Genomic DNA, 15289 nt, shown 5'->3' on the forward strand with positions numbered 1-15289 from the left:
ATTGTTTGGATAATTTGAGTTTTGAGCTGCTTATCAAGAGGGTTAATTGTCTACATTTTTAATTAACTTGTCTTTTCTTCAAAAGGAGCTTGATCCTGTGTGTTCTCAATCATACTACAAGTTCTTAATCCCTTAAGCAACCCCATTGGAGTCAATGGAAGCATTAAAAATGGCAGAACTTAGGCTCATAGCTTTAAAAAAAATGCACATGCCTGGGTTTAAACAAATACATAAACGTTTGCACGGTCGCAGGCTTACTGAGAGAGCAGCTTTTGCCGAGTCCCTAAGTGAAAGAATCTGGATAACATTAATGCATATTTGCATGCAATTGTGAAATTCGAGGCATTTTCCACTCCACAGTTTTCCAAGAGAAAGACCTGGTTACAGCGCACTAGGAAAAAAAAATTATCTACCCCAAGCCCTCAAAATGGCAAAGTCTCTCCTCACTTGTGACAAACCTTCCCTTTCAACTCAGGCAGCCCTCGCCGATCCCCCAGCACCGGGCTTTCCCTTCCCAGAGACCATCTTGAATCCCCGCACCGCCTCCCCGGCCGAAGCCGCCGTGCGCCCGCAGCCCCCTCCGAGCGCCGGACCCCGCCGGTGGCCCGACGCCCTTCGCCCCCCTCCCCGTGCCGGGTCGGGCCCCGGCGCTGCCCCCCCCGGCTCGCCCCCCCGGGCGCGGATGTCGCCCCGCACCGGGCACAGCCCTGCCGGCGGGTCTCCCTGGGCGCCCCGCCGTGCCGGCGCACCTGCAGCCGGAGCCCCGCGCCGCCCCGATGCTCCGCAGGACTTGGGCGGCGCAGCCGGCCGGCGGCACCGGCTTCGGCACCTGGATGCGCCGCTTCGGCGGAACCGCCCGGGAGCGACGGCGGCTCAACGCCCCTCCGGCCCGGGGCTGCCCCCGCCGAGGAAGCGGCAGGCTGCTTCGCCCCAGTGAGAGCTCGCTCTCAGCCCCGGGGCGCCGGGGCGCGGGCGGCGGCGCCTCCCGCCCCGGTCCCCCCTTACCGTTAGACCTTCGCACGATGTTCTCCAGAAACGTGTTCTGGGGCGCCACCAGCCCTCGCCTTCCCCCGGCCATAGTCGCTCTGCGGGAGCGCGGCGCGGAGGCTTCGCTCAGGGCCACTCCGACCCGCGCTCTGCCGCGCCGCTCCCCGCCCGCCCCGCGCTCCTCATGCCTCCGCCGGGACCGGCACGGCTGTGCGGCATCAGCCCTCCCGCCGCCTCCCGCGCACCGCAGCCCCGCGCCCGCCGCCGGACCTCCCCGCAGCGCCCCCTGCCGGTCGCCGCCGCCCCGCGCCGCCGTGCCGCAAGGCCGGTGCGGCAGCGCCATCGTCTGGGGGCGGCGCGGCGATCGCTGAGAGGTGGCCGGCCGGGCCGTCCGTCCGTCCGTCCGCCCGCTCCGGGCCGCCGCCGGCAGCACCCCTCACGGCTGCAGCTCGGGGGGAGCCGCGGCGCCCGATAGGCGGGGGGCGGGCGCGCGAGGGGCCAGCTCCCCAACGGCCGCGGCGCGAGGTGGGGGGGGGGACGGGCTCTGCCCGTCAGGGGGCAGATGGCGCTTCACGGCGCCCTTGTCACCCGCCCAGGGGTGGCTGCGGCGGGGCTCGGGGCGTCCCGGTGCCCTCCGGGTGCCGAGAAACTCGGAGCGGTTTCAGACCACTCACAGACTCGCGGCCGCAGCTCTCCGGGGCGGCGGAATTTACCTCCGTCCCCCGCGCGGGTGGGACGCCGCCGCGAGACGCCGGAGCTTCGCCCTCGGCCCCCCGGCTGGCTGCTGGCGCGTGCCGCTATCCCCCCGGCTCGCGCTTCACGCTCTCCTGTGATGATTGCTACTTAGTATTACGTGGTCAAACTGATTAACAGCTGAGCGGAAAGCCGCGAGATAAACTATTTAAATATCACCTTTGACAGGTCTAAAACTCTTTGAAATATTTAATTTACAACGGGGTTTTCGTTCAGGGATGAAACGAATCTATCGGCAAATGGAAAATACTCAGATCTCTCCAGTTCAAAAGGCAGGGTTTCTTGCTGGCATTGGCACTTATTTGCTGTAACGCCTCATTAAGCGCAGCAGCACCTCCAGGCTCCGCATCTCAGGGCATATTCAAGACTGAGTATCTTTCCACATGATCACGTCTGGGGAAAAAGCTGTTTCTCACAATACAAGCAAATACAGCATGGCAAAGATGACAGTACACGTCACTCAGGCTTTTTAAGCATTAGGACTGCTCCCACCGCATTTTGGCGCTGCCCAGTGAGCTCTCTCCCAGGTAATGCTTGGGCCCAGCCAGGAACCGCAGCCAGCTCCATCCAGCGCAGGGTCTGATTCAGCCACATAGCATGGCCCACCGTTGTGACCAAACGCCAACTGTACGCACGTGCCCTTGCAAAAGCCACAGCATTTCTAAGCGACCAGGCACACGCTACATATTGTGGAAAGTAGAAGGGTGGAAGCAGGTGATGACTTCTTCACAGCAGGCACTACAGATCAAGTCCCAGAGAGTCCCGGTATCAGCAGCCCCTCACGCAGTCGGAGACCTGGGTGGCTCCTAAAACCCCCAACTGGCCCAGCCCTGCTGCCAGGCATACGAAGTAGCTGTGACATGGAAGCTGCTTTTGAAGTGGTCATGAACTGTATATACCGGCCATCCCTGGACTTGCTGCCAGAGACACACAGGTTAAGAGAGAAAAATCAAGCCCCTGAAGTTGCAAAAAGGCTACTAACTCTCCCTGAAATGTTACTGGATTTTGGGAAATCCCATGGAAGCATCAATTTGCACCTTTACACAGCTAAATCTATCCCCAGCAACTGTACATAGGAAGACCCCAGGTTATTTAGTTCCTGCTAGCTTCAGCATCACAGACCAAACCTTAAACTCTTTGGCCATTTCCCTAGAAAAATTCTAACTGTAACCTTTGATGATGAATTTACACAACTGCTAACAAGCAAGAGTGAGGTTTGGAAAAACCGGGATCCAGAAGACTGTTTTGTCAGTCCTCTAAGCCACTGTGCCAGAGGGCTAGATAAGTGCACGTAATCTTGGCTTCTGCCGGGCTCTGCAGGAATATCTATGACTTGGAGACAGCTGGCAGCTGGCATACGTTACAGAAACTTTGAGGCCTTTAAAGAAAAAAGATTTTAAACTGAATCAGCAAGTACACAGAAGTGGGAGCAAAGGGACACACAGTAAAAAAGCAAAGCCCTATGTTTTCTGGAACTCCATGAAATGTGGGCTGGCTGCAGTTTGTGTTGCCTTGCATGGTCCAGGGTCTGATTATCTAGTTTTTCACAGCATCACGCTTAATCCAATGAATTCCATGTCAAAGGTACCATTTTAGCTAGGCTGGAGTTTACATCTACCTTGTAACATTGCAAATGAATAAAATGTGATAGCAAATGGAGATTTTGCCTTTATCTTCTACCTCCTTTAGACTTTCTCCCCACTGCAAAACACAATTCCTGCTGGTGACCTCAATTTTTCACCATTAGCGCAGAAGGACACGTGTTAGTGTTCTACTGTGATTATTTTGAATTCTATATTCATTTTCTTGCCATTACTGGTAAATTTTGCAAATAATACAAAGCTGGAAGCAAAGCCTCACTTGAAGCAGCACACATACACTCTCTGACTTCATTAGATGGTTACCTCTCTCCAGCTTTTTTTTTTTTTTTTGAAAGTTGAAAACTGGAACTGCTTCATTTGCTTGTTTGCTAAAGCCTATTGGACAGAACTTAATACCTAACACTTCCATTTAAGGCTAATATAAAAGGTCACAGCTTGCTATACAGGACATTCAGTTGTATGTTATTATGCTGCTCTTTCAGCCTGTTGTTTTTTTCCTGAAAAAGGCTCTAGGTCAGGACTTGTAGTACCCCAGTAAGTGACCGTCCCTTGGCTGTGAAGCCTTAAGCTACTGTTCCACAGTCACTTTGAACAGCTGCTGCTGCAAAAAGGACAGATTTGCCTTCATCTAAGCTGCCTGTATTTTAACCCCACTTGAATTGAAAACCAGCCTGAAAAGAAACCCAGCACTGGTGGTGAATGAGGAGAGGCAGCTGAGACACCTCCCTTTTTGGCAGCAGCCTGTATTTATGCCAACCCATTTACTAATGTGACCGTAACTTCCAGTGTTGATACACACAAACATGATGAAAACTCAATCACATCAATAAAAATCATTAGTTCCAGGCACTAATTTGTGGGAATTTCACTAAACCCCATGGCACCTATGAAACAAAAACGTTGGAACAGGACAGAGCTCCTTCCTTTCATCTTGTCACAAGGTTCACTCCTGAGAGATACTACTGTAACTTCCCATTAGTCGGCCATACGTTGTCTCTAGGTAATCTGTTCCAACACCTAATAAATATCATATGAAAGCTTTTCCTAAAATACTGCTAAGTCATCTGGTCTTTAAAGCTAGTAAAAACTCCTTCTTCTGTGGACACAAAACCCACCAACCCTTTCGCAAGTTTTCAAATGCATGGAAAGCTGCTGTAATGCTCCTCTGCCTGCTCTCGCTGCCTTTCAGCCTGAACAAACCCAGTTCTTCCAAAGTTGCACAAGACTTTGGCTGTTAGACACCGTCAGTTCTTTGGGACTTGTCATTTCACTTTCACGGCATCGCATCAGTAAAGAAACGCAGTAGTTACGGAAGTCTCATATGTTCAAAGTTTAATTAATTTATATTGAAAAGCACTGTTTTTCTTCAAGGTCTTTATGATTCCCACCCTGTTTTGCACACTAGCTTTTGTTCTTTGTGGAAAAAGTAAGCTGGCAAAAAATAGAGTTATAACACCACAGAGTTATAGCAAAGTACAACCAACCCTGAAAATAAAAAGAACATGCCATCTTTACATTGAGTTGCATCTGTATACTACCACATGGTTTTTGCTAAACTAAATAAAATACATTTATTGATAGGATAACAAATTACAGAAGGTAATGCACAAGTAACTCTGCCATACAGACACTAAACAAAAAAAAAGAAATTCTGAATTTAAACTAAGATGGAAAAATAATGACTTTTTTTTACATTAAAATCAATAAAGCTGTTATTATTCTACAAATTCTTACCTCCAAAAGTTTGCAGGCTAAGGCCTCCATATAAGTACACACATAATACCTGAATACTTAGTAGCTTGTGATTAACATTGTTATCTTATGGAAAAAGCAATGAGAAACAAAAGTACACCCATCTATCAAAAGGAAAGAATTTAGGAAAACATCTGTGCATCTTACTGAAACTGTTCAATTTATTTCTACAACTCATTTTAACCAAAATGCTCCAGACATTGGCAAAGTTCAGCCTGAGGTTCCTAAAGGTCCAATTATTTCTGTGGTCTAAAATTAAATGAAACCTTTAACTCAAGGAAATACAGAGTTGTACAGCAGACTGTAGAGCTATGAATTGAGAAATGTTAGTATTCCCAAATAGCCATAACAAATTTGTCAAAAAATAAATATGGACACCTTTCCAGTTTTGGAATTACTGAATTTCCTCCAGACTTTTTATGGGTAACAAATATGGAAAAATAACTAAAAAATCCTACATTCTGAATGGAAGAAAAAAATCTCAAAATAAAACTGATGAGAAAGTACATAGCCAGTTTTTTATTTATACATCTAACATTTGGAGTGTGGGCTAACAGGGAAGAACTGTTCCTTCTTAGAACAGCTCAAAAGGGCATAGAAAATTTTCCCCATTTGGACAGCATGTCCCTCTCCATTTATTTCAACAGGAGGTGGCATGCTGTCCTTCCAGATTTAGTTTAAAAAAAAAACCAAAACAAACCACACAACCAAGGACAACTTGACACCAAATAAAATCTCCACACATCCCTATTAGGACATCAGCTACTACCACCATTCTCCTCACTGCAGGTGTCTCCACCCAACTCTCTGGGCTCAACCCTGTCTTTCCCTGCCCATGGTCTCTCCCAGTCTCAGAGCAGAGGCAGTGACCCACTGAAGTGTTATTACTCAGAGGAGGAAAAGAAATTAACCACAGTTTCTTTGGTTCCAGGTCTGGTAGGTTTTTTGTTAACATTTTTATTGTTTATTTCAGTCGGGTTTGTTTTTCCTGTGTCTGGGTCAATATAAAACAAGGCAAAATGAAGCAACTCGGGTACGGCTTGCTTGAATTCTAACAGAATGCAGGGGTCCTCACTAAGTAATTGTAATAAATATTTTTATTTGCATGCCCTGTCCACAATAAGCCTAGGAACCCATACTTTTGGGTGACTTTTTTTTTGTTAAATAGCAAGGAGCACTGCATGCTGTATTACTGAGTTAAGTTACTGACTGCATTTTTATCTCTCAACTGTGGTCCAGTAGTCCCCGATTTAACGATACTAAAAAAGCTACTTTTAATTTTATATTTTCATAATATGCTGTACAAAGAATAAAACCAAAATCCAACTATTTTAGGCCCAGATTTGGAAAAATAGCTCCTAGTTAGGAATATGCTTGTGCTAGCTAGCAGGTCTTTTTTTTTTTTTTTTTCCTTCCTTTGGCCCTCAAACCTTCTGTTTTAGCCACTGCCCTTGATCTAAATCATGTGCCTAGCTTTCTGAACAAACTTTGGATTCTACTCTACAGCAGTTTCCAACCATAAGAAGAAGAATTCCTAAATAATATAAAGTCAGACTTCCCAAATTATAATATGTAGCCTAAACTCTGTAGTTTAATTTAAAAAGCAGAACAACTTTAAAAACCTCATTGCTTGTTCTCTGGACTGAAACATCCTACCTGTGAGGCTGACAGTGGTAAAGACACTGCTAGTGCCTCTTTTTCAGTAGCCTCTCCAAGAAACACAGCGCAAAAAGTAAGCAGTATAAAACTCTGCTCAACGCAGTGAATAAGTTCCTTGCACAGAGCTTGTATTTCATGACTTTTGCCTTACGCGTGCTCAGAATTCCTGTTTTGGAGTTATATATTTTATAAAGATGGTCTCTTACCTCACAACTGTACTGACCATATCTGCTGCTTGCATGATTTTAGAAGGTTTGTCAACAGACAGAAACCAACCCCCCTCCAAAAAAACCCTACAACGGGGGCGGGGGAAGCAAACCAAACTCTTCTCACTTCATTTCAAAGTTTTACCGAGCCTAAGATTTCATCATGTATTTCCCACTTACTGTTCTTCCTGTTAACAGGCTGGATTACTTGCAGTATTTGCTTTCTATGTAGACAGAACTTTGTTGCATTCTTTGACAGTGGGAGGGATACGCAGAAGTAGCCAAACAACTCAGGAGCACAAATCTGGAAAGAAAGAAAAAAAACCCCAAACCTTTGTAACTAGTTTAGTACTGCTACTTTTTTTAAAATTTAAATATAGTGCTTACAAATTTTCTCATTCTATCTAATCTCTTACTGTTATCTTCTGCAGTTGCACTGATAAAAATTCCTAATTTTCTAAGTTTGATCATATCTTAAGAGCATTTTTTCCAGGGCCTTTATCGGCACTGGACTCATATCTAGTCCTAGTGACTAGTATCACATGACCTTAAATTCTGATGGGCTACTGATTTTTGTAAATGCATGGATACCTGCTGTGGTTTTTTTAATGCCTTTTCTAATTTTGGTTAATTTTTTTACAATATATACCACTCAGGCACAGCTACAACGTTCATAAGGAGCTCACGTTTTACAGATGTTCAGTCATGAATACAGATGCTCTATGAAATTCAAAGCATTTAAACAAATACAATAGGATTCTTTTTTGTGCTTCCATTGATTGTTGTGAAGCAAAGACTGCTACCAGTTAATTGATACAAAACCCTCTGATTAAAGTCACACAGTACAGTCGAATACCTGGACATTCTTTTTAAAGAGATGCAGTGGAATATCCAAACCTATCTCCAGCTACCTAACCAAATACAGCGTAAGGCACAAAGGAAGGTGAAATTAGGGAATGAGTAGATGGGCTGGGACACATGCTCGTTAGACGTGAATGTTTATACGTGAAGCATCAGCAGAAGCATCATCTAGCAAAGATGCCTTTGGCAGTTCTGCGGTATCTTTAGGGAGTGATCTCTAGCAGTGGGCTCAGAGTGCAACTCTGAAACCTGGATCATCTCTTTGGTTTTTCACAACACTAGATGTCTAACACAAACGGACCTCATAACAGGCTCCCAGACTATAACATATTGCAAGTTTTAGTTAGGTAGACCCTTAAACCGAGGATAAAAGCCATCTTTATTAAAAGGCGTATAATTGAGATGAGAGTGATCTATATATGAGCAAGTAAAAACCTCACCTCCAGCATCAGAGTATTTAATACATTGGTTGAGAGTGAATTTGAAGTGGGTATTTTTCTAAAAACTATTGTGGAAACCAGCATTTCCATTCTAAAGTTATATAAGCATGAGGTTTTGGTTTTCCTCTTGGTTTACCAAACACTCCAGCAGAAATACTGTGAGCTGCTGAATCTTCCCAAGGAGAATTTTCCTAGTGTAGACCAATCCTTTATATATTCATCCACACCCTTAATTGCAAGACTGTGGATTTCAGTTTTATATTTATGTAGTTTTATCTGCCTCAGACCAGAAAAGACAGAATCATCATTCCTGAAAGCATTATATAATACAACCTGAAGAGCCAGACACAGCCATATTGATTTGTTTGCTTTTTAACATAATAGACTTAAGACAACCATTTGTACTCCTAGAAAAATCCAGTGAAATGGTATTATAGTAACAGTTTCCATGTGCGAAAATAAATCTTACACATTTCAGGAATTTTTATATTGCTTGCAACTCCATTTTATACTCTCAGAATGGAACCTCTTGCTGATCCTTCCTAAACTGCATATCTGAACTGTGGATCATTACATCAGCCAAACAATAGTTACTGTAAGAAAGAATATGATACATGAATAGCAATAATGTTTAGTATCTTCACAGTTCAGCCACACTGACCTCCAAAATCCAGCGTAGCTCCAGAACACAGGGATTTCTAAGAAACAGTATATGCTTTTCTATAGAAACCATGAGATGGAAAACAAAAATACAAACTCTTGTAATACCTCAGGAACCTTCTTTTGGTTACACAGTGACTGTTATTTTCCACTTTAGACCCTCCTCCCTGCTTCACAAGAAGCCAGGTAGGATAAGCTATGAAGAACAAAATTTAGCAGGAGGTGCCAGTATGCTGTAGCAATAAAAAAAAAAATGTTATTACAGTCCAAGGCCCAAGACACACAGCAAAACAAGCTGCCACTACTGGTTACTACAGCACTCTCTATACTTTTTTTTTTTTTCACATGCGAAGATAGATCATTGTCCTCAAACGAGGTTCTTAACACCATTACCTTTGGTTCTTTCAAATCCTATGACAACACTGTCTCTTAAATGGATGGGCAGTACAGGGTTACAGTAATTTTACCTGGTTTGTTCACATTAACATGTTGCTGATACTTCCCTCATTCTCCCTTGTTTTTCCTAATGTTGGTTACATACACTGACTGGATCCTCAATAAACAGTAAGTTGGCTGGGGCAAGGTTCTCTCTTTTACAGGATTAGGACACAACATAGTAACATACCAGAGCATAGGTTTTTTTATGCTGATATGTGTTAGAGGACATTTCTCTCAAATAATTGTTTGGTATAATTATCTGCAATGAGAAAGTCTTGCACAGTATGTTCCTTTTGTAATGTTACTTCAAAGAAGGAAAAGGAGGAGAAAAAAATAGGAGGGAGCATAAACATCATTAACTCACAGCAAATGGTCACCTCTTCAGGTACAACAGCAATGGACAACCTGACAAGAAAGAATAAAGCATAAGTTTAGCACACATTTCACTAAGTGCATGAAATCAAAGCACATGTTTTGCTTTCCATTTAAAAACAAACAAAAAAAATAATCACAAAAAAACCCAGATGCCATGCAGAAGTAAAGTTACATTTCTTACGAAAGTCCAACTAAGTTATCAATTAGGTGAGATCTGCTTTTCACCAAACAGTCCTATGAAAAGCAGTTTAGCTAACTGTATGCCAAAGTAAGACAGGACAAAGTAAAAGCACACTAGCTTACCAAAACAATTCCAATGCCTTTTTTTTTTCTCCTGTGGGAAACAACTGGCCCTAAACTCAAATTATTTGTACAGAGATGCTGCTATTTCAGCCACGTACACAAACTATTCATGCACAGACTGAGAATCTTCGCTGACAATACCGAATGCCAATGTTCTGATTCAAAGACATACTGCCAGCTGTTACCACAATTTACTTTGAAGACAGCATGGAAAAATATAAGTAGTTGAACAATGTCTGTAAACCGACTTTCTGACATGATCTGTTGTCCCAAGTTGCCTATGTAACAAAAGGTTAAGCCAGCTAAACTCAGGCTTTTGCCACAGTGTGTCATGATAGTCAACTGGACACAGAACTCTCTTTCTGTAAATGGTACAGTTTACCAGATATTTAGGTTAACTGTAGAGAAATGAAATAATGAGACTCAATGGGCTGATCAGGAACACCTGTCCTTCCTGTTAAGAAAAAGAGGATATTTACAAAATTTTTCATTTTTATTTTAAACAACCCCCCCCTCCAAAAAAAGAAAAACAACCAACAACAAAACCATCATACAGTGTCAGTGCAACTCACTGCTATAGAAAGTCACTGAAATAAAAACCTACAAATATGTCAAGGTAGAACACATATTTTCATAAAACATCTAGAGGAATCAAAATTATAAATTTTTTTCAAGATACCAAACTTTACATTTCAGAGCTTCAACAAGTCTTTAGGAGACCAAGAACAGGCTTCTTACCAAGAGAGAATGGAGATTATGGCATCTGCCCCAAAATGAGTTGCTCTGTAGACTTTGCTGTTTGTACCTGTCGGGATCAAAGTACTGAACAAGATGGATGTTAGTACTAACCCATTATGCTAGTTGTTGGATAAGCCTTCCTACAGTGCAATAACCCATTTCAAAATACTATTTTTAACAGAGTGCCAAGTCCTAATATTCCCAGCTTCATTCAACATACCAACCACCAACACTGTACAACACAGCCTAAGTCTCAAATTTTGGCAAAGGTTTCAGAAGAGTACGATTTGATCAGCTGGTGGCGGGTGAAACAACAGAAAAGTGTTTACAACTGCTGAAGTCCTTAGACTTCTCAAAGAAACTGCAACATGATTTTCTCCATTTCCCAAGAATAAGTTACCAGCTGTCCTTATAGAGACAGTCTATACAGTGCTAACTAAACTGCAAAATAATTCCATCCAGGTTTGGAAAGCAGATAGCTCCTGAAGTCTAAAACTGGAAGACAGCACTAGAAAAAATAAAGCAAACAAAGAAAAAGATCTCAAATCTCAGTTGGGGGATATTAACAGCAACAAGTCAGCTAGCAAATGGTTTACTGTTGCATTTCACTGACCAGTTATAGAACAAGTTTTTACTGATTTATGCCTTAATAAAACATTAAGACTAGAATTTAGAAATACTAGTAAGTGCCCAGCTCGAGACTGATGGCCTGATTTTCCAGAGCTGTAGAAAACCTGTGGCTTCCACCATCTTCTACTGGTTCCACTAAAACATGGAGTCTTTGGAAAATTCAAGAATGTTGCATGGAACAGCAACAAGGAGCAGAACAACAACCATCAGTCTGAAAGAACTAATAAACCTCACCCTGGCCACTTTAAGCCTCCCACCTACCACCCAGCAGGCTGAGTTGTGTTTAATATAGAAGAAACACAGTACTTGACAGATGACACCTATATATTTTCCAGCAGAGGAACAAACACACTCCAAGCAGTGTAATTTATCTGAAATTACCTTGATTCCAGGCATGCTTTTCTTAATGTGTTTATGAAGACAAAAAGCATACTTTTCTTTATGAAACATACATACCAAAGGAAATTATAAATCTTCACATTAAAGCACAAATTTCCAGACTGTATATTGCCAAAAGTGTTCATAGTCATCCCATTTTCTCTGTGTTTCATACAACACACATTATACATTCACAATTTTTCTGAAAATGGATCACAAATTAATTTGACCTGTTTCTAAAGAGATCGAAAAGATCTCAAAATGGTATAATGGACATTCCCAAGCCAGAGAACTGTCAAAATGCTCTTTCAAAAAAACTGAAAGCATAAAACTGTCACCATAAGACAAAAAAGCCAAGCATGTGATCTGCAATACTTTTAATGAGCTAGAAATTTTGTATCTGAGATGGACATAAGATACGAGAAAGACATTGAGGTGCTGGAGCGTGTCCAAAGAAGGGCAATGAAGCTGGTGAAGGGTCTAGAGAACAGGTGTTATGAGGAGCAGCTGAGGGAACTGGGGTTGTTTAGTCTGGAGAAAAGGAGGCTGAGGGGAGACCTTATCACTCCCTACAACTACCTGAAAGGAGGTTGTAGCCAGGTGGGTTGTTGTCTCTTCTCCCAATTAAGAAGAGATACGGCAGGAGGAAATGGCCTCAAGTTGCACCAGAGGAGGTTTAGATTGGATGTTAGGAAAAATCTCTTCACTAAAAAGGTTGTCAATCCTTGGAACAGGCTGCCCAGGGAAGTGGTTGAGTCACCATCTCTGGAGGTATTTAAAAGATGCATAGCTGTGGCACTTAGGGACATCGTTTAGTGGTGGACTTGGCAGTGATAGGTTAATGGTTGGACTCAATAATCTTTTTCAATCTACACAATTGTATAGTAATATAAGGATGTGAAACCATTTAGTGTTTTAAAAAATTATTTTGTTCTGAATAAAGTCTTTGCCTTCCCATAGCTCACCACTCAACAGTAAATACTATCATTATCCCTCACTGCAAGGTAATAATAATGAATGGCAGGAGCCCACAGCCTAAGAGCCTGATTTTAAGCAATAAATTCCAAGAACCTGCTCTAACAAAGATGATTGCAAGAGGCCTCAACCCTGTGTGGATCAGCCTCAGAAATTATGCGGGTTTGAAGCTCAGTTAATTCATGGATAGTGAAAACTCCTTCTCTTTGAGCTTCTATTTCTACTAAAGCCTTTTAGCAACTCTGTTAAAAGGCAGAAGCAACTGCTTCACCTTCCTTGTTTGCAACCCCTCCATTCCTTAATTCCCTTCCTTTCTGTTGCAATCCACTTTGCACTTCAGCAATCCCTCCCTGTCTGCCGAAACACAACCTTTCCCCCAAAAACTATGACTTAGGGAAGTAAGTTTTGAGAAGAAATGCATAATCTCCAAAAATGAAAAACTGACAGGCTCATAAAAACAATCTTTAGACTGCCCCAAGTCATACCTTCTGAATGTATTTATTACATTGCTGCCCTCTATGCCTTATGTTTAGAAAGAAAAGTTAAGGATAAGGATATATGTGGTAATATTAGTCTAAGCTAATTCCTTATAGGTAGTTTCTACAACAAACGCAGGACCAATCTCACAAACAACAGTTTACTTTAGCGTACAACATCTAATCCAGGAGCACCCAGATACTGAATGTGACAGAGGAACTGTGGAGAGGGTAAACAAACAAAAAAAAATAAAAAGGAAGACTTCCATACAAGAGAAGGCATATTCCCAGGCAAGTCAACTTTAAGATTGCGCGGGGAAAAGAAACCTCACTACACGTATTTGCTAATATTTCGGTGCTTGACTTAGTGAATCTATACTTTTAATGTAATGCAGTTTTAACAGTAGCCTTGCGAATAATAGAAACAAAAAGGGGCAAGCTCTTAGGACAGTTCTCCTGGCAGCCATAATGACAAGGAATCTCTCCTCCTTTCAGGTGATTATCTTCACAACACTTCTAACAACTTAATATTCCTGAAAGCTCTAATAGCCTATTAAAGTTTCCAGTGGCTTTATCAGTTAAGAGAAGAACTGACAGACATATGCAGTCGTAATACTGCACGTATGCCCAAACCTCACATCCTTAGAAAATAAAGCTAAAAAGCCTCAAATGCTCAGTTCTGGGAGAACTAAAATAGCAAAGCCCAATTCCCTGCAAGTTTTCTTACTGATTTTGCATCTAAAAAGTACAAACCTGGCTTGAAGATTTTCCTGTGGTTCTGGTATTTGTGAGTGCATTCTCTTATGTGAATTCTTTTGTGTACATTAAAATGTGAAATCACATTACACCTTTTCTTTTTTCCCCTCAATTGCTGAGGCACTTGCAGGTAGTCAACCACCTTTGCTTCTACCTTCTCCTCACTAGTCTTTCCAACTCTTAGAGAGAACAGCAAGCATAGAGGAGTCAGAGCTTGTTTTCTCACATTTTTGATGGTCAGCTGCCAAAAGCTGTCACAAAAAAGTTCTCCAAAGACCAAAATATTCCCAGAGCAGGAAGAATCCTGACAATATTTTTCCACCGTTTTCTAGGAAGCACACATAAATCAGAGGTTTTCTAAAAATCCAGAATTTGACCATATTGCGCTGATTTCAAGACAAGTAACAAACAACAGCTCCCCACAAACAGGGCAGACTACACCATGTCATAATCCTACTGTAAAGCACTATGGACACCTAGTACTCACAAGTAGGGGCACAAGTAGTCATCTTTCCTTAATCTCACTGTAAGAAAGCAGCTGGACCATTCTAGCTAGCACTCTTCAATCAATCACTCAACTTGGGGCAGACAGCTGCCAGGACAAAGTTTGGGAAGAATGGCTGAGATGTGACAAAGTATAAAGGCTTAGCGTCAGCCTTAGCTGGAACGTGAGACTTGACTACAATATATTGCAATGGTAACTTTAACAGCTCAGTTTATACTTTTTTCCCCCCACATGAGGAAATTAGACTGCCAAATTATCACTGCATCATTAAAAAAACCCCACCCTTTAACACATACTTAAAGTATAGCCACAACAACATTAAATGCATTCACATAGAAATAAACCAGACTAACACATTTCCAGATTAAGTAACAAGACTGTTACTGTACTGTAACTCAGCCTCTATCTAGAGCCAGTCTCAGCCTCTTTTTCCTCTTAAAACCTGGATATTTTGATATTAACTGGATAGTAACACCTGAGCACTTGGTAACACACTGAAGTTACATGAAATAAGCAAAAAAAAAAAATTAATTTCACGCATTTAGAAAAAAAAAAGCGGCACTATTTCACACACACTTCACAGCACCTGGAGCTACATGCAGTGCTCCCCGTTTCTGGTGGCGGCTTCCCCGTGCCCTTAATCCCCTCAACCTGAGTTGACCCTGGTTTGAAACGTCCCCAAAAGCCGTGGCTAGGCAGGCAGCCCCGCCGGCCAGAGCAAGCTGCTCACCGCGCCGGCCTCGGGCCGCAGCCGGCATCGGCTCTCACAGCCGGGGCCCCGCCCCCCAAGGTGACC

The 15289-nt window shown here is 42.8% G+C and overlaps 1 protein-coding gene across 1 annotated transcript in view; it reads right to left on the reverse strand.

Moving 5' to 3' along the window:
- KCNH1 (potassium voltage-gated channel subfamily H member 1) overlaps positions 1–1186 on the reverse strand; it is a 185826-nt gene extending 184640 nt beyond the window's left edge. The window contains exon 1 of the mRNA XM_054822028.1: positions 1006–1186. Coding sequence (XP_054678003.1) covers positions 1006–1078 — 73 coding nt within the window. The 5' untranslated portion in view covers positions 1079–1186. The remainder of the gene's footprint in view (positions 1–1005) is intronic.
- Between the last annotated feature and the right edge of the window lie 14103 nt (positions 1187–15289).

The sequence above is a fragment of the Grus americana genome, chromosome 3, assembly GCF_028858705.1.
Source record: "Grus americana isolate bGruAme1 chromosome 3, bGruAme1.mat, whole genome shotgun sequence".
Classification (NCBI taxonomy): Eukaryota; Metazoa; Chordata; class Aves; order Gruiformes; family Gruidae; genus Grus; species Grus americana.